This window comes from Electrona antarctica, assembly GCF_951216825.1.
Source record: "Electrona antarctica genome assembly, chromosome: 5".
In the NCBI taxonomy this organism is placed as follows: domain Eukaryota; kingdom Metazoa; phylum Chordata; class Actinopteri; order Myctophiformes; family Myctophidae; genus Electrona; species Electrona antarctica.
Genome location: NC_136810.1, coordinates 50,592,858 through 50,612,330, shown reverse-complemented (window position 1 = coordinate 50,612,330; position 19,473 = coordinate 50,592,858). Strand labels below are relative to the sequence as shown.

Below are 19,473 nucleotides of genomic sequence, written 5' to 3'. Positions count from 1 at the left end.
ACGGAACGCTGCCTATTGCCTAAACACATATGCACCAGATCGGCATTGCAATGCATAACATCTGCAACACACATGGACAGATGCATGTTTCCTTCTTCATACTGTAGCGACCAAACGATCCCCGAGCCTACAATATTACGAACTAACCACAGTATCGAGGGGCTGCCACGACAAGACAGTGTTCCGTTGGTGGATCACGTATCGCCATGCAGAGCCGTCATAATCGGAGATCGCTCAGACGTGTGATTGTAACGCTTTTTTATTCATTATAATTGTAGTGATAAGACCGCAATGAACGCGTCGGGGACGTAATCGACCCGGGTGTAATGTATAACGAACTTTTCCGCGACCTAAACCGTGGTGTTGTCATCTGTGGAAGTCATTTTTTCCTTCTCGTCGACATCACAGCCGGGTGACGCTTTTTTCCCCCTCCATCGCCCCCAAGCTGCATGCCCATAGCCTGGCTTGGCCAGCCTCATAGCGGGGATTCACTGAAGATTCTTCCCCGGAGGAAACATCAGTGAACCCTCGCTATGAGTCTGGCCGTGCCAGGCTAGCATGCCCAGGCATGTTCCCCTACACTAGCTTGAAAAACAAAATCAGCTGATGACAACGCGTCTCGCCGTTATACTATAGTTCTGAACCGAACGGTGGAATGGGACTTTTTATAGCCGTACGGATCAAGACTTTTGCTGCCCAATGTGCCCATGACCCCCCCCCCCAATGTTACTGCGATCAAAACAATGAAAGCAGTGAGATAGATTAGGCGAGGCGGCAATCATCATCAAAAAGAAAGCATAGTTATGAAGGTTTATAGTCAGACATTGACAGGCAGATATAACAATAAACACAATAAATATGCTATACATCCTATACATCGAATGAAAGCCCTGAATGTGTACTTTTACGAGGAAAATAGTAAACATTGATCCCATGTACAGTTTGTCATAAATTGGATACTGGGTGGATGCACATTGCGCCCACCAGATATAACTGCAGAGAAGACATGGACCCGAACTCAATATTCACAAAATAAGGCCTATAGCGACATATAAATACTATATACCGTATGAAACAGAAGACTCTCTGCTTTCATAAGGAAAAAAATTGTACTGTAATAATAAAAAAATCACACCCCTGTGAAGTGAGCAGTGCAACTCTACTTCTCTACTTATTCACTACAGCTCGCTATATACGGACTGAGGCAGAAAGTCATGTAAACCTTTTATTTACAGTTTGGTCTGTAAACTTCTACTGTAATAATAAAAATCACACCCCTGTGAAGTGAGCGTTGCAACTGTTCTGTACTTATTCACTACAGCTCGCTATATACGGACTGAGACAAAGTCATGTAAACCTTTTATTTACAGTTTGGTCTGTAAACTTCTACTGTAATAATAAAAATCACACCCCTGTGAAGTGAGCGGTGCAACTGTTCTCTACAGTTGCACCGCGCAACTATAAAGAACAGTTGCACCGCTCACTTCACAGGGGTGTGATTTTTATTATTACAGTAGAAGTTTACAGACCAAACTGTAAATAAAAGGTTTACATGACTTTCTGTCTCAGTCCGTATATAGCGAGCTGTAGTGAATAAGTACAGAACAGTTGCAACGCTCACTTCACAGGGGTGTGATTTTTATTATTACAGTAGAAGTTTACAGACCAAACTGTAAATAAAAGGTTTACATGACTTTCTGCCTCAGTCCGTATATAGCGAGCTGTAGTGAATAAGTAGAGAAGTAGAGTTGCACTGCTCACTTCACAGGGGTGTGATTTTTTTATTATTACAGTACAATTTTTTTCCTTATGAAAGCAGAGAGTCTTCTGTTTCATACGGTATATAGTATTTATATGTCGCTATAGGCCTTATTTTGTGAATATTGAGGAGTTCACGTCCATGTCTTCTCTGAAGTTATCTGGTGGGCACAAGCTGCATTCAATAACCAATTACTGTCTAACTGTAGATGGGATCAATGTTTACTGTTTTCCTCGTAAAAGTACACATTCAGGGCTTTCATTCGGTGTATAGGATGTATAGGATATTTATTGGGTTCAATTTTATATCTGCCTGTCAATGTCTCTGACTTTAAACCATCCATAACTCTGCTCGCTGTTCAAGATAACCACTTCCAGGCAAATGCAGGTGTTGCAAAAAGGTCAATATCTCCAGAATGGAACATGGTAAAATCAAAATGTATTTTTTTAATTGAAGTGGACAAGTTCAGCTTTCTTTTGATGTAGGCGTGTGATTCTCGCTATAAGAGAACATTTTACTGTGGGCCCCCGAACAAGGCCTTTGTGCAATGTTAAACGGCAGCAACATCCAAATAGGCCTGTTGAGATCTTGCAGCAATCAAAGTGTTAACAGAGAGATACTGCATAATAGGATACAACCCCACAGGCTCCAAGTATTGCCTTCCACAGACAGCAGGATACACTAAAGCCCTCAGTGTTAGGCCTTTTATTGCCAAAGAGTAAAATGAACAGATACAGTAACATTAAGGATCTTACTGTGCACTCTCGGGTGCTTCTCAAAAAACACTCCCAAATTATCCTTGCTTGGGAAGAAAAATTGTATCAGGTTTTAACCCATTTAGGCCTGACGTCGAAATTAAAAAAGTATTTTTAAAATGTATTCTTTTTCTGAAAAACCAAATGTTTCTATATCAGTGGTTCTCAATATTTCACGTCAAGGACCCCAAAAATTATATGAAATATGCCACCGACCCGACCCCCCCCCCCCAATCTGAAAATATGTTGTTCCAGGGACCCCCCAGAAGCAAAGATTTTAGTTAAAAAACTGAAACTCTGAAAGAATATATATATATATATTCAAAGATCTGAGGCACATGTTCACGAGCTTGTAGATCTGCTATTTTTCAATATAATATTTTTCAGTATAACAATGTTTAAAACACCAAAAGGGGTTCCCGCCCAAAATGGATTAAACTGTGTAGTTGCCAAGGCCTTTCCAAATCCCTGAAACATAAGATGGCCTGAAGAAACGACAAGTGTAAGCTAGTAGTACATTAGCAGTCTGGAGAACATTGCTCCATTACTGGATAGGTCGCCCCAGGTTAGAACCAAAGAAATGAGTTTCTGAGACATAAAGAACACTGTTGTGGAAGTGCAGGTTGCGAGATAATGACATGAATGGCAGAGTGGGAATAGCACAACACTGACAATGCTACAGCATTGCGGTGTACAATTCCCATAAGAATCCACTTCGCTAAATCTACAATACATTATACATACATATTTTTTTGGAGAGAAATCATGCATACATTATTATACATTATTAAGTATTGTTTATGCTTGACAAAATGTTAAGGGAAGCTATGTTTAATTTATTTTAAATACAGGCCCTTCTGTTTCACTTCATCATTAGTATGATTAAAGACTGTAAAGAGGCCCAGGCGGTGGCGTAACCGTCTGGGCACCCGACTGGTAATCCAGTCGCAGTGTGCCGCGGGTTCGACTCCCGAGCCCGACACGGCCTTTACTGCATGTCTTCCCCCATCTCTCTCCCGTTTCCTGTCAGCCTACTGTCTGTCCCTTCAAAAACCAATAAAAGGCATAAGCCGCAAAAAAATATCTTTAAAAAAAAAAAAAAAAGACTGTAAAGAGGACAACTTTATTAATGAATAGAGATTTTCAGTGATGTTACGTAAAAAGGTTTTCAATGTAATGGGTGCCGGGACCCAGGGGTGCTCTTTTAGATGGGTCCCAGGGACATTTTATGAGTCCTAGTACAGTGCCACTGCTGAGTACAGTATTGCATCCCAGGACCCACGGAGGGTGACATGATTGCGTCCTTTCTCAATATAGTGAATCTAAGGATGCAGGATGAAGGCAAATTCACTCAGGCGCATCACTGGATTTTATTGCTTATTTTACTTTCAAAATACATCAACAGGTGGAACACCTGGGTCACATGAACCAGTTGGATGGGTTGAGTTATGTCCCCGGTTCAAAATAACAACAATGCTGCCATTATCATTTGATGTTACTGACACTGAGGTGTGTCTCGGGGAGAGCTAGTATTTCATTTGTATCATTAAGACATCCATTGTCGCTAGAGTCTGCCCCAGAGGGGTCACTGCACTGTGTGAGGACATTAGTGGAGAGCAGAGAGTTGGTTACGGCTGAGCAGGAACAGCAGAGATTGCGGTTCAAAGATAGTTGAACAGGTAACGTACTCTTGGGGGGGGGGGGGGTCTCAAGAACTCCATTTCATGTTTTATCCAGCCATCCACCCTCTGAGTCTTTCTCCTTCATCCCTATACTTCTCCCTCAAAACACCTTTTATTGTGCCTGCGGCTTTGTCACGAAGTGTCGATGTAAGGAGCATGTTCTGTTGATCTCAGCAGGCGTGTCTGCAGGTGAGGCGCGCCGCTTGTCAGATGGGCCTGCGCCAGCCTTACAAAGTTCAACATCTGCCTAAGGCCTCGTTTACACTTTTCATTCAGACTGCTTGTCCCGTGTGTGTGTGTGTGTGTGTGCACAGAAATCCATTAGCCCCCCTATAGCAACACTCTTCTCTAAAAAGGTCAACGTGTTTTCTTAACCTTTTCAAGTAAAATCATGTACTTCTATGAACTATGTGCTATTGAGACAGCCAGTAGCTTGGGGGCAGTTGCATGCTGGGCTCCGTGCTCAACGGAACCTCATGTAGTTGACACATTGTGCTCCATCTACATTTTCGGAGGCAGCTGAGCTGTGACCAATTAGGATATCTGACTAAACGTGATAGGTACAAAGTTGGACGGAAAGCAGTGCAAACAGGAAGGAGATAATCTTACCGTGTTCTACCACATTGGTGGAAAACTCCAGCTTGAGTAAGTGGTCCGAGCAGTTGTTAGAGCCAGAGGTGGGGTCCGAGGTAGGGGAGCCAGAGGTGGGGTCCGAGGTAGGGGAGCCAGAGGTGGGGTCCGAGGTAGGGGTGTGGTTAGAGGAAGGTTTAGCCCCTCCCCCCGATTCCATCCCCACCACTGGTAGGTAGCCAACCAGCAGCCCCAGCAGCATGGACGACACCCACACAGGAAGTAGAGACATTCTGTGTTGCATCTCTCAAGCACTCATGAACAAGTAGTGGCAGGATACAGATCGGAGGTTGTCGTTTCAGAGCAGTTCAGGGCCAAAGCTTGGCAAATGAGTCCACATGGCGTGTGGCCTGAGCAGCTTGATTCATTTCTTTCGACGTTTCCTCTCCATGGTTGTAGTCCAAGGTAGTGCTGGTCAGTAACGCTGCCAGACTACAAACACGGTGGCCATGTTGAATTTTGAAGGGAACCAGGAGAAATGTAGTGATGGGGACGATGCAGTCAACCTGGAACACCCCTGCAGTGCCTTTGGTCTTTATTCCTGCAGGAAAAAAGGAGAGCAGCATTTACAAATAAAGCAATGAAAAGCCAAACAAACACACAATTTGAATTCTAACGTGCCAAAGCTTAGGAATGTACAGTGGCCTATCCTTCGTACACCATTTCACGCAGTGTTCTGTTCAGAGAATGTTCTCACCATGAGGGAAGGTGTGAGGACAAAGCGGTGTAAGAATGGTAGAGCCTATAGCCACTCCTTTCTTCCTACATTCATAAAGACCTATGGTGCCCTAAGGGGACAGTACAACCAGATGGGAGAGTCAGGGCCAGGTACAACTTTACATGGACGCATGAACGAACAAACAAAGCAAGCTGTATCTAGAAGACCAAAAAAAAAAAAGGACAAAATAATATCAGCTAACATATCGATATTTGTTTTTTGTAATCGTTAATCATTATATCAACACCAAACTGTTAAACTGGCCTGAGAAACAGTCGGAGGAATAGAGACTATAGAAGGATGCCAAAAGGAAACTGGAGCACATGGTTGTTTGATACTGTGATTACTTTGACAGTGACAGGATCAAAATGATCCGAGCATTTTTCGCTCCCTGAGAACCAGGCATGGGTTCAAGTAGCTCTGTGAATCCCCCCCACCGCCCACCCCTTTTTTCCCTCACTGTATATGTTTCTTTTCCCTTTTTTTTTACCTCCTTTATGATGAATTCCTGTTCTGTCCTTTGTCTATATAGAAGTGTCTATTTGTACGTCTCTAAATGTTTTTGATGATTTGAACATGGTGGACCCTATTGGAAACAAGTGTAATGCTTAATTGGGTCGTCCACTCACAGTTAACAGCCTTTGTATTGAGTTTGTGCTTGAAATGTACTGTAATTCTGCAAACTGTTAATACATTTTTCAATCAATCAATCAAAAAAAAGTCCATAGCTCTAATGTGTTGCATTTAGAGCAATGTTTACTCTAGACTTCCGCCGCTCGCATGAATGCAGACCAGCCTCTCGTCTTTAGCGTAAATAAAAAGAACGTTTTTGCTACTCACCAAAACAAAGGCGGGTTGCGTCATTAGAAAGCCTACTTTCCTGTCTTTTGTTTTTCTTGTCTGTTTTTTGTAACTGCTGTAACCTTGTAAATGTTGTAACTTTGGTCACCATTGAGAACATGGGAAATATACCTGTAAGAAACGAGCACGAACGAATATAATGCACTTGACCACATGATGTAAAGCTGTTCATTATGCTTGTACACAATGACCAAAATAAAAACATAATTTTAAAAAAAAGAAAGAAAGCCTACTTTCCTTAGTGGAAGCACTCTGAGCCCCCCACCACACGTATAAACGGTACTTTTTGGCCAGAAAGGGATTTTTTTTCACCGGAGGAAAGATATTCTCTATGAGGCAATTCTCTGGGCAATATCGGTAGAGGGCACAGTGGAGTAACTAAAAGTATTTTTTTCCCCGGTGGAAACAAAATCCCCTTTTGGTGAGTAGCAAAAACGTTATTTTTATTTACGCTAAAGATGAGAGGCTGGTCTGCATTCATGTGAGCGGCGGAAGTCGAGAGTAACATAGCTCTAAATGCAACGCATTAGAGCTATGGACCAGAGCTAGGGTTCAAGCACAAGATACTGTATAGTATCTTGAGCACATAATGTACATTTTAGCCAGTCTTTACAGCACCAAGTCGGTAACAATGGAAATTGGAGATCCATGCCCCACCCGGCTATGCAATACCTGTTGTACCAGTGTCAGAGTACCCATTCCACTCATCTGTCTGTGTCCCTTTTATGCCCATATATGGAGATTTCTGAATCGGTCTCTCTGTATCCCTTTATTCCTATATATGGAGTTCTGTGTCAGGCATGCCCAAATATGGAGTGATGTGTTGTCAGAACAGGCCAGCTCCATATATGGAGATATAGGGGTGATCAGGTCCAGGTTTTGTGCTGGTTCTGGACAACCGGCTATCGCTATCCGACGCACTCGACACCGGGCACTGCACTCCCTGTGGTGGTGTGGAACGCGTGTGTTCAATTTGAGTCGGTGGGGCGAACCGTTTTCGAGTTACGTGGATTACAGACGTACGTACGTAAACACACAGAGACGTGGTGCATTTATAGATAGATATTATTATTGTTATTCTGTAAACTTGGTTTAGATTTGGTAGTTTACTTACACAGAAATAGCAACAAAAGGTTTGGCTAATATCACAAGTGTGCTTGCTATATTTCTTACTGGTATGTACTATACTGCTTGTTTCCATCATCTACACAACAAATCTCTACACCAGAAATAGCAGATCTACATGCTCACAACGCATAGTGTAGTCTACTCTAGAGGTTCACGTGAATGAGATTAAACGTCTGTTGTTGTTCAGTCAGCCCGCAGATGGATCTCCTGTCCTAAAATGAACTTCCATGCACACGGGCTAGAACGCTGTAATAAAACTTTGTTCCATCTATTCTAAAAGGCACTGCCGAGCCAGTATGGGGTCATTTCCCCCCGTAGCCCATAGCCCAGACAAATTGACAGTTGAACAGACACAAGCAATTCCCCAAATTCAACAGAAAACTTGAGTACTCCATATTGAGTGCAAACCCCAGGTTATATAAGCCAAATGCAGACAGCTTTACTTCCCTTCCTGCATGGTGCCTTTACAGTACCTCACACCAGATGGCCAAGGATGAGGCATTTTGGAATGTTTTGTTTGCATTTTCAGTTTTGACACGTTCCCTCGGAGGAATATATAACCTTGCATCAGAACACATTGAATGCCTCGGTTTTGTTTTGTTTTTCATTACAGCTTTCTCTGTGAATTGAGAATGAGTCACTCCCTTGGAGAGTCTGATGGTGTCATTTCATGGATGTGCCTTGCATTTTGCATAGTCCCATGAGTCTGTTAGCCTCCATGAGCACAGCTTGATTATGACAACCGAGTTGAGTATGGCTGGACAAAGTGTGCAATATGTTGTTATGTTCTATCCAGAGTGGAGTGTGCAGCAGTGTGCATGTGCAGAGTTGAGTGCCATGCCATGTAGGTAGTGGTACCCACAATGTCACATGCAGGTACCCATCCAATCTTATCTTTGGAGGGGACACAATCTTATTGTTAATGACGCCAAGTGCATGTCGTTTAACACCTACACTACATGAGTTACCAGGCCACAACTCCTGTAGTGTAAGTGTAGACTGTGTGTAGAGTGTATTCAGGCTGATTCCTATGTTAATCCGCACTAGGTGTGACACTCGGCAGCCTTTGAAAACATTGTTCGTGTGAACTTAAGGTTGTTTTTGATCGATGCATGTGCGTGCACGTGTGCTCCTGAGAAATCTTAGGGAGACGGTGTGGTACTGTGTGCAATGACCAATGCAACACTGGTCATCACGTCAGGCCTGTGTGTAGATGAGAACATGGTGATGTAATGTTCTCAAAGTCCATCTTTCCCTCCAAAAGGTGTGTTATCCAATAAATGACAAGTAAAAAAGCACTACTATTACTACTACAACATGGTTGGTAATGTCCTCAAAGTCCATCTCTCCCACCTAAAGAGATACATTGTGCAAATGCTAAGCAAAACAAGATCCTTCATGATGTACTACTTCACATAAAGGAGACCAAGCTTGTTGAATCAGGGACTTGATTACATACTGGTGTGTGTGGTCACAATACCAACTAAAAAAATGTAGATTTAGGACTACGGCAGAAAATGACTCTATACAATATAATTATAGGAGCATAGCTGGCTTTACATGGGGGGGGGGGGGGGGGGGGGGGGGGGGCTAGCTTGAATCACTAGCCCCGGCTTGGAGCAGGATCTTTGCCTGGAAACAATACACCTAACAACTAAGATTTGGGGCTGTAAAAAATAGTCCTACTGGTTAGGGGAGAGCTGTAAAAGACAGGCTGGTAGCACTTGTGTCAACATTACATTAAGCCACAAAGATTACATCAATCAAACCTAAATTATTATGGATTACTAGAGTAGAATTCCAACTAGAGAGACCCCCAAATCAGAACAAAGAACAAAGGAAGAGCCATATACGTTCTCAAACTGCTTACGGTTGAGATGATGAGATCAACTGTTCATTCCAATTTCCAGATTATGAGATATTAAATTCTGATCTCCATTTGTTTTTAAATCTATAGGCGAGGGGAATTCAGTTGTCATAGCGCAGCAGTCAGGATCAGGATGAAATAAAAGACACAGGAGGTATAGGTCGTGTAGTCAGTTAAAGTACCGAAAAAGTGGTAACACACGATTACAAAATAATAATAATAGGATAACAATATAATATGAAATAAAGTACTAAAGATAACTTAACATCAGACCAGACAACAGTCATGACAATGGAACTTCTGCCTGCTAGAAACAATTTGCCAAAATACTTCAGTGCCTGAGAAAAAAAACAGATTAGATATTGGTCCACAAGATATGTAATAAACATGTCATGTCCATGATGTATTCATACCGCATTTATGTCTGCACAAAGAAGACTGGTTGCAGACAATAACCCATCCTGGAGTTGTGATACAATTCACATCTTCCACGAATTAAATGCAAAAGGTTCGTTTGTGTTTAATAACTGCCAGGTAATCATCAATATAATCTGTTCAAAACGACCATGACAGTAACACAATCAATAATGTCAACATATTATATAGTAATTAATACGTGATTGGCACACTTCAAAAATCGAGGAGGCCAGAAGGAACACAGCATATCTATGATTTCCAATGCAGTGACAACCAGTTTAAAACCATCCCATTTGACCAACAAACACGTGAAGTAGCCAACTACAAGTTAGCATTAAGCACGCTAATGAGATGAAAATGCAAAAGTATGTGTGTGGTATAGAAAGATACTATTACACTATAGTTTATAGCAGCAATATGTCCAAGAAGAACGTTTGATCAATAATAGCATGGATGGACAGAGCATCAAACAGACTTATTTGCTGTTTGGAATATGGAGCTTTTGTATTTTCTTGTGCAATCTACGAATCTATGTTGCAATACATTTCTGGCGTAAAGTACATCTGTAAGTCGTTATCGTTACGCATGAAGCGATCGTGTGTCAGAACCACACCGCAACAGCTCAAAATGATTTCTGTAAACAAGGGAACGTGCAGATGCAGGAGGAATTTTACAGTGCCTTCATATCACATGCGTTGCTAAGCTCGCTAGCTCACATTGTGTGCTGTGACTGTCTGTGTGTGTGTGTTGTTGTTGTTGCTATGACGGCCATCATTACTCACCCAGTGAACTATACCTTCTCAAGGTAAACTGATGTCCGTTTGTATCATTTATCTACCACGTATGGCGGTAGATTCGGGGCTACTCCGTTTAGTTACCAGTTACACACAAGCATCGAACAAAAAGCTAGCAAAAGGCTGGCGAAACCACGTTCGTCAAGTATACTAATCATACGCGTCAAGTCGATTGTATTTGACTTCCGGTCGGCGGATTTAAAAAATAAGAGTAAGCTCTGAGGCATGGACCTTTTTTGTGCTGGGTGCTGCCTGCTGGCGTAGTGATACTGATACTGGACACAAAAAAATAGTTCCATGTGACAGAGAGGTCAAAGAGTTGAACGAAAGTTGCACTAGGCCTATATAGTCTATGGTAGACTAGAAATAGGTCAACAATACAAATTACGCTAGTTTTATGAACCAATTTATTAGTGGTCCACCTCACCCAAGAAAGACTGTATCACCCGTCTCACCTCACCTCACCTCACCCCCACCCAATTTGATAGGCTGAAATTAGGGATGTGCCGATGAGACATTTTGGCCGATATCCGATATAATGCTGTTATGGCCGATAACCGATATTACCGATGTCGATATGATCTCATTCTGTATTCAAAAATTATAATAATTTTGTCCATTCTGAAAAATACATGAACAGGGTATCTGCACTGCAGGCTTAGGCAAGTCAGATAACTTTAATACCATATATTTATTACTGTGAGCTTGTAGATCTGTTCAAGTTGTTACTTTGGGCTTGTTTATCTGTAAAGACAATCGGACCGATTAATTAATCAAATGCTGGATGAGTGAGAACGTCCTCAAGCTAAATAGTCTATAGTTGCCAGCCCATAGAGCCCCATTGTGAACCCGGACATGTTGAGTACACCAAAGTTTTATGTTAGAAATGTTGAGTATGGGTCCCCAGCATGTAGAAACTGCCGGATGCTAACTTGCATATATGTTGAGCAATTTTCATAATTGGCATAATATGTGACCATACCATTAACAACCTATAGAAGGCAAAAAAAATCATCATGCTTTATTTAGCATGTCAAACTATAGGGGGTTTTCATGATGCTGAATCCATTCCAAGTATTAGTTTTGCAAAAAAAACAAACACTCCTTGGGCTTGGGCTATAAACGGCCATAGCTACTTCATCACATTTGTGATTACGGCTATGGCCATTTTAGCCTAATGAGCCTAATTTTGTGCAATACATTCTGGCTACTAGACTAAAATGAGGATATTAAGACAGAAGTTCTCATAATCGGTTCTAGTGAGCAGAAATAATCAATAATAAGCAGACTTGGCAACCTGACTGTAGAAAGTAACAGTACAGTAAAGAACTTTGGGGTCATTATTGATTCTGAGTTGAATTTTAATTCACACATTAAAGGGACACTTCACTTTTTGCAAAAAAATATATGTTAATGACGTTTAGAAGATTTAGAACACTTTCCTGGGGTCCTTATGTGTGTAATATGTGGTTTTAGATATTTTAGATTTTACCAGTGTCCATGATGTCAGGTAAAGAGTAAAGCCCACCTACGGACGGCTGCAATTTGAAACTGGCCCGTGTAAAATAAAATGTCAACCCCCCCCCCCCCCCCTTTTCCATACTGTACATGTTTTTCCCTTTTTCACTTTCTTAAACTTTATATGATGATTTCTTTTTGTCTCCACCAGGCCGAAGGCATGGGGAGAGAGTATGTTTGTCACTCCGTCCGTGTGTGTGTGTGTGTGTGTGTGTGTGTCCGTCCTTCCTTCCGTAACCAACATTTGAAGTGAACTGAGCTCCTGACCTCTGTCTAGTTGAGTAAGTAGCATTATTTTGTAATTTAGCAAGCTGCTAGTAGTGGTACTCTAAGTGCTTTTCTATTAGTATTATATTATTAGCTTGTGTGGTAGTCTGTAGTTTATAGTTGTATTGTTTGTGTTCAAGCAGTAGGCTAGTGGCACTTTGTAGTAGTGTAATTAGTTTCACCCTGTAATAGGCCACTTGATAAGTAGTTTCACCCTGTATAGCCCACTTGATTGCCTTGTGAAGTGTGTGGTTTAGCCAACACTCCTGGCAGACGATTAGCAATCAGTTGAAGTGGCCTTATACCACCAGCTGAAAGCGTCAGCTTTTAAGCGGCGTCCAGCAAACTAAGGTCAGGCGAACAAAGGCGACAGGCGACTTTGTCAAAGTCCGACTTCGTCACTGAACGATAAGCTGTATCATTGATTAGTGACATATATAGTAGTGTGATAGATATAGTAGTGTATTGTAGTATATGTTTAGTGATCTACAATGTGTTTTCTTCCTATTCCTGTCCTCTCTTCTTCCTGGGGGTCGCACAAACACTGGGTTACACCCAGATGTCGCGACACAACTAATCTCATCTATCCTACTCTTTCAACTCACGTCGAGCAAGTGGTAACGGGAGGGCTTTGGAATTGCCACTCGGCTGTGGTGGAAGGCAAATCTGCTTTCATCTCAGCCTACGCATCCTTGCTCTCCCTTAACTTCCTTGCTCTGACTGAGACCTGGATCAGACCAGAAAACACTGCTACGCCCGCGGCTCTGTCAGATGTGTACTCTTTCTCTCACACTCCCAGAGCCGTGCGGACAGGTGGTGGGGTTGGTCTGCTAATTTCCAGAAAATGGAAATACTCTCCTGTTTCACTGTCACAATTCTCTCCTACCTCATTTGAATTTCATGTGGTCACTGTTTCTCATCCAGTCAAGCTCACCATTGCAGTTGTTTATCGCCCACCGGGCCCTGCTGGTGGCTTCCTGGAGGAGCTGGACCATCTAGTCTCCCACTTCCCTGTCGATGGCTCTGGATTCATCCTTCTGGGTGACTTCAACCTCCCGACTGAGAAGCAGCTAGACCCACTACTTTCGTTTCTCGCCGCCTTTGACCTAGTTATTTCCCCATCTCCTCCTACCCATGAGGCGGGCAACCAACTGGACCTGATCTTCACCAGAGGCTGCTCTATTGCTAACCTGTCTGTCACTCCTCTTTCCAGTGAAAAGGGTAAGAAACTCTCTGATCACTACTTCATGTCCTACTCTCTCTCTCTCTCCTCTCCCCCCTCACAGCCCCTCCCTACCCACATGATTTCCTCACGTCACAATCTTCGCTCACTTTCCTCCACTGATCTTTCCTCTTCTGTTCTCTCTGCTCTCCCTGCCCCTGAATCCTTTGCTCTTCTATCCCCTGATACCGCCACAGATCTTCTTTTCTCTACTCTATCCTCTTCTCTCGACCATCTCTGTCCCCTCACCACCAGGCCTGCACGCCAAACTCCACCTGCCCCCTGGTTGTCGGACTCAGTGCGGACTGAGAGACGGAGCCTGAGAGCGGCTGAGCGCAAATGGAGAAATCGCAACCTCCTGGAGGACCTTCTCACCTTCCAATCTCTCATTTCTACTTTTTCCTCCTCTCTATCAGCTGCTAAAGCTGCTTTTTTCTGCACTAAAATTCAGGCTTCTGCTTCCAACCCTAAAAAACTCTTTGAAACGTTCTCCTCTCTCCTACAACCACCACCCCCTCCTCCCTCCTCGTCCCTCCTCCCTGACGATTTCGCCAACTTCTTTGACAAGAAGGTGAACGATGTCCGATCCTCCTTCCCTCCTCCCCCAGCTGGTGCCCTGCGCACTACCCACACCCGTCTGCCTGCCACCCCCCCCTCTCTACCTTCATCTACTCCTCTTCCCCCCCCCATCCCCTCTCTATCCCACTTCTCTCCCCTCTCCCCTAACGAGGTCCTTCTCCTTGTTACCTCTAGTCGCCCCACCTCATGCTCTCTGGACCCGGTCCCATCCACTCTGTTGCAGTCTATTGCACCTGAACTTCTTCCCTTCTTAACCCACCTTATTAACACCTCTCTGACATCTGGCTACGTTCCCTCTACTTTCAAGACTGCCAGAGTCACCCCCCTCCTGAAGAAACCGACACTTGACCCCTCTGAGATCAAGAACTACAGACCGGTTTCCCTTCTATCCTTCCTATCTAAAACTCTCGAACGTGCTGTCTTTAAACAACTGTCCTCCTATCTCCACCAGAACAACCTCCTGGACTCCAACCAGTCTGGGTTCAAAGTGGGTCACTCGACAGAGACTGCCCTGCTGGCAGTGACGGAGTCGCTCCATGCCGCTAGAGCGAACTCTCTCTCCTCCGTCCTGATACTCCTGGACCTGTCTGCAGCGTTCGACACGGTGAACCATCTGATCCTCCTCTCCACCCTCGAGGGGATGGGTGTCTCAGGCTCTGCACTCTCCCTGTTTGCATCCTACCTGACGGGTCGCTCCTACCAGGTGATGCTGAGAGGGTCTGTGTCAGAACCACACAGGCTCACAACTGGGGTTCCCCAAGGCTCGGTTCTGGGTCCTCTTCTTTTCTCTCTCTACACTACATCTCTGGGTGCTGTCATCCACTCCCATGGCTTTTCCTACCACTGCTATGCCGATGACACCCAGCTGATCCTCTCATTCCCCCCCTCTGATACCCAAGTGGAGGCACGCATTGCTGCTTGTCTGGCTGACATCTCGGCGTGGATGTCGACAAACCACCTGAAGCTCAACCTGGACAAGACCGAGCTGATGTTCCTCCCGGGGAAGGGCTGTCCGCACCGAGACATGGCCATCACCATTGATAATGCTGTGGTGACCTCAACTCGGACTGCGAAGAATCTGGGTGTGACCCTGGACGATCAACTGACGTTCTCGGCAAACATCGCATCAGTGACAAGGTCCTGCAGATTCCTCCTCTACAACATCAGGAGGATTCGCACCTTCCTCACGGAGAAGGCAGCCCAGGTGCTCATCCAGGCTCTCGTCATCTCCCGCCTGGACTACTGCAACTCCCTCCTTGCTGGTGCTCCGGCATCTGCCATCAGACCTCTGGAGCTTGTTCAGAAAGCTGCGGCTCGTCTGGTGTTCAACCGCCCCAAGTTCTCCCACACAACCATCCTTCTCCGTTCTCTACACTGGCTCCCCGTAGCGGCTCGCATCCAGTTCAAAACCCTGGTGTTAGCCTATAGGGCAGTGAAAAGAACAGCTCCTTCCTACCTCCGGGCTATGGTCGATGCCTACACCCCTGCCCGACCACTTCGGTCTGCCACCTCGGGGCGACTGATTGCCTCGTCACTCAAGGGTCCTTCTGGCCGATCCACACGGTCACGACTCTTTTCTGTTCTGGCCCCACAGTGGTGGAATGAACTTCCCACTGATGTTAGGACAGCAGAGTCACTGCCCATATTTCGCCGCAGGTTGAAAACCCACCTCTTCAGGAAACACTACCCTTCCTCTCTGCCTGACCTACTTGTTGTTAACTAGTTGTACGAACGCTTGTTTTCTATTGTTGTATTGTTTATTGGATCTTGTTTAGTCGATACACTTAATTGTTTTAGCTCATGCTCATTTGAATTAGCTATTTTGTCTCATCTGTTTAAGGAAATAGGTAGCTGATATATTGCACTTTTACCTTAGCGCTAGGTATACTCTTGGTTGCTTGTTTTTGCAGAAAATGCACTAAAGACTTCTGGTGATTAGTAGTTTTTGTTCCCTACCTATGTTGAATACACTTATTGTAAGTCGCTTTGGATAAAAGCGTCTGCTAAATGACTGTAATGTAATGTCCTTCCGTCCGTCCGTTATCAGCTAATCTCCGGCACCGTTGGCCCGATCCATGCCAAACTTTGCACACGCACTCCCTGGATGTCAACAACGAACCTCTGCCCCAAATATTCTTCAATGGCCTGTTATAGCGCCACCATGAGGCCGATTTAGGCAAAACACATTTCTGTACATTACTCGTAAACATTTTATCCATACATCACACAATTCGGTATACACTATCTTCATCGTCATGTGTTCAACACGGATCTGCACCATTTCCCATCTTCCATCCTGATTGGCTAACATTGGCTTCCAAAGCTCACATGATTGGTCCGTTTCGAACAAAATGTTGCAAATCACAAACACAGTGTGCAATTTCCGTGAAATTATACACGCACATTTCCACTAGGCCGAGGACGACATGCCACTCATTCTTTTCCAAATCAGCCTCATGGTGGCGCTATAACAGGCCAATTCCTGTTTTTAGCTATAACTGCATCGATCTGTATACAACTTATGTATGCGCACTCCCTAGAGGCCATGGAAAAACATTGTCTCTGCATCCCTCCACATCTACCGGTTATAGCGCCACCATGAGGCCGATTTCTGCAAAACACATTGCTTATGTTAGTCGCACAGATTTCATCCAAATCTCACGCAAATCGGTACACATGATCTCTGTAGTCATGTGAACAAGACAGTCTGTTGGATTTCTCAGATTCTACACTGATTGGCTAACATTGCCTTCCAAAGTTTTCAGGAGTGGCCCGTTTTATTCAAAATGCTGCACATGTCCTGCTCATCCAGAATTCTATCCTCAGAGATGCTATGAGTGATCTGGCTCTGCATTTCCTCAACAAAAGAAAATTGTTGCAAAAAACAAACAAACAAACAAACATGTTTATATTACTCCTAAATATTTTGCCAAACATCTCACACAGTCCTATCCTCCTGGTGGAGACCTGTGCCCGGAAGGGCACTTTTTCTAGTTTATTTTGTTTCCATAGAAGTGTATATTTGCACGTCTTTAAATGTTCTGATGAATTGAAAATGGAGGACCCTGATGTAAACAAGTCTTAGTGCTTTTTCTGGTTTCATCCTCGTAGCAGTTTGTATTGACCTGTACCTTCGTTTGAACTGTAGGCTACCCATTCTACTAACTTTGAATAAAATGTTCAATCAATCAATCAATCAATCAATCAATCAATCAATCAATCAATCATCCCCAGTCAGACCCCCACCAAATTACCGGAACTACTAATAATATTCACCACAACCAAACCAGAACTCCCACCACGGGACTCAGTATTTCCTACAGCTTTCATTCAAAAATCTGTACGAACCCTTTAATGGTGTGCCCCCAGACCACCAAATGACCGGAACCAAAACCAGTCCAGAACTCTCACCTAGAGTACAGGACTCAGGCAATAAATTAATACGTATTAATAAGTATTTCCTACAACTTTTAAGTCCAAAAAAATCTGAACTAACCTTTAAGCCTGAGTTGTAGGCCTACTTGTAGTTGGTTTTGGCCATCGCTATAAATCTAAATAATGTTTTGCCTTTTTTTCCTGCATCATCTCCATATGAACATTTTATAGGTGAAGTGTTCCTTTCATTTTATAATGTTTAATTGTAAAATACACAGTAACACAGTTTTTGGTACCTTTTCATTTAATATTTGTTTATTCATTTAAAAAGAAAGAAAGAAAGAAAGAAAGAAAGAAAGAAAGAAAGAAAGAAAGAAAGAAAGAAAGAAAGAAAGAAAAAACTATACTCAATATTGCTCTTATATTGAAGTCCACTAACCGGAAGGTAAATGCTTACGTAGACTTCAGCCGCAGACCACTGACGTCTGATTGTGTCGGGTTGCCATGTTTTGTGTAGATCATCCCCAATAATGTTTTTGTTCTTTAGCTCATAATAATAGGTCATATAGAGCCATGTGCGTTATTATTATCGTTTTACTAGTAAGTAACATTCTTCCAGCAGAATCAGTCATCTGATTGTGGACCTGAAACAAACAGTCTTCTAAGGCATAATGCAAATGCTTACTGCGGTTTTGCCGGAAGAGGGCGTCTGTGGCAACATGATCAGGTTTGACATTAAAAGGGATACAAAACTCATTGGAATTGCATTATTAACATAATAGCCAAACAGATATTGGTAGGTAGCCTACTACTAGGTAGTCTAGACTATCACAGGGTTACCAACGGGTGCCAACATTGGCACAGGGGAGGGTGATCACTGGCACACTGGCATAAGTGTGAGACAGAAGTTTTTTCTTTTAAAATTAAATATTCCCAAAAAAGGTTTAGTCAGTTAAATTAAGTCCACTCACATCTACAAATTACATCCTGCACATAATTGTACATTAATTCAAACCCGTAACTCATCATATATGGTACACTGATGATCACGAAAATGAAAACGTGTGAAAAAGGTTCAGACCCCTGGTCTTTGGTCTATCACACACACACACACACACACACACACACACACACACACAATCATTTTAAGTGCTACTCAAAACATTATTTTTTTTAATCCCACGATTTTGCAACCCAGTTTTTTCACCCAGTGCCAATTATCTAATGTAGTCCTGGGCGCTACAACCTCTGCCAACCTGGGGGGGCAGCGGACTGACCTCATGCCTCCTTCTATGCATGAGGAGTCCAAGCTGCTTCTTTTCACCTGACAGGGGGGAATTTCCCTGGCCGGACGTAGCGCGTGGAAGGAACACGTTATCCGACCAGTTTCTTTCCCTAGGGGACATGGGGAGAACATGCAAACTCCACACAGAAAGGCCCTTTCGCCAACCCCACCTCGGGTATGGGCACTGATGACGCAGAGGAGGGAACACGTCCCCAGAGGGAATCGAACCCAGGACCTTCTAGTTGTGAGGCGACAGCACTACCGACTGTGCCACCGTGCCCCCAAACAACACATAAAACATATTCTTAAACCAATTCTGGACAAATCCAAATTACTTTTGTTGAATGTTATTAAAACACAGCTTATAGGTACCATTAGAAACAAGCATGTAAACAATTTGTCTACACAGCAAATAAAGTAGCATGTCAGGTTCGGATTTATTTTATTGGCACATTTGTATACAATGACTGAACCATTTCACCATTAAAAAACATTTAAAAAAAAGTTAATGGTAGAAGAATCAAAGTTGTATCATTCATTTAGACGTAAAACACAATAACAAACATAAAAGACAAACTGTATTCAGATAACAGTGTTGAGTTGGCTACTTCATTTA

General features: G+C 43.3%; 1 protein-coding gene across 1 annotated transcript in view; it reads right to left on the bottom strand.

Annotated features, from left to right (window-relative positions):
- Positions 1-10,788, bottom strand: part of mbtps1 (membrane-bound transcription factor peptidase, site 1) — a 40,094-nt gene extending 29,306 nt beyond the window's left edge. Inside the window, exons 1-2 of the mRNA XM_079502084.1 lie at positions 10,600-10,788; positions 4,806-5,367 (exon numbers count right to left, since the gene is read on the bottom strand). Of these exons, the coding sequence (XP_079358210.1) occupies positions 4,806-5,070 (265 nt within the window). The 5' untranslated portion in view covers positions 5,071-5,367; positions 10,600-10,788. The remainder of the gene's footprint in view (positions 1-4,805; positions 5,368-10,599) is intronic.
- Positions 10,789-19,473: the final 8,685 nt, after the last annotated feature.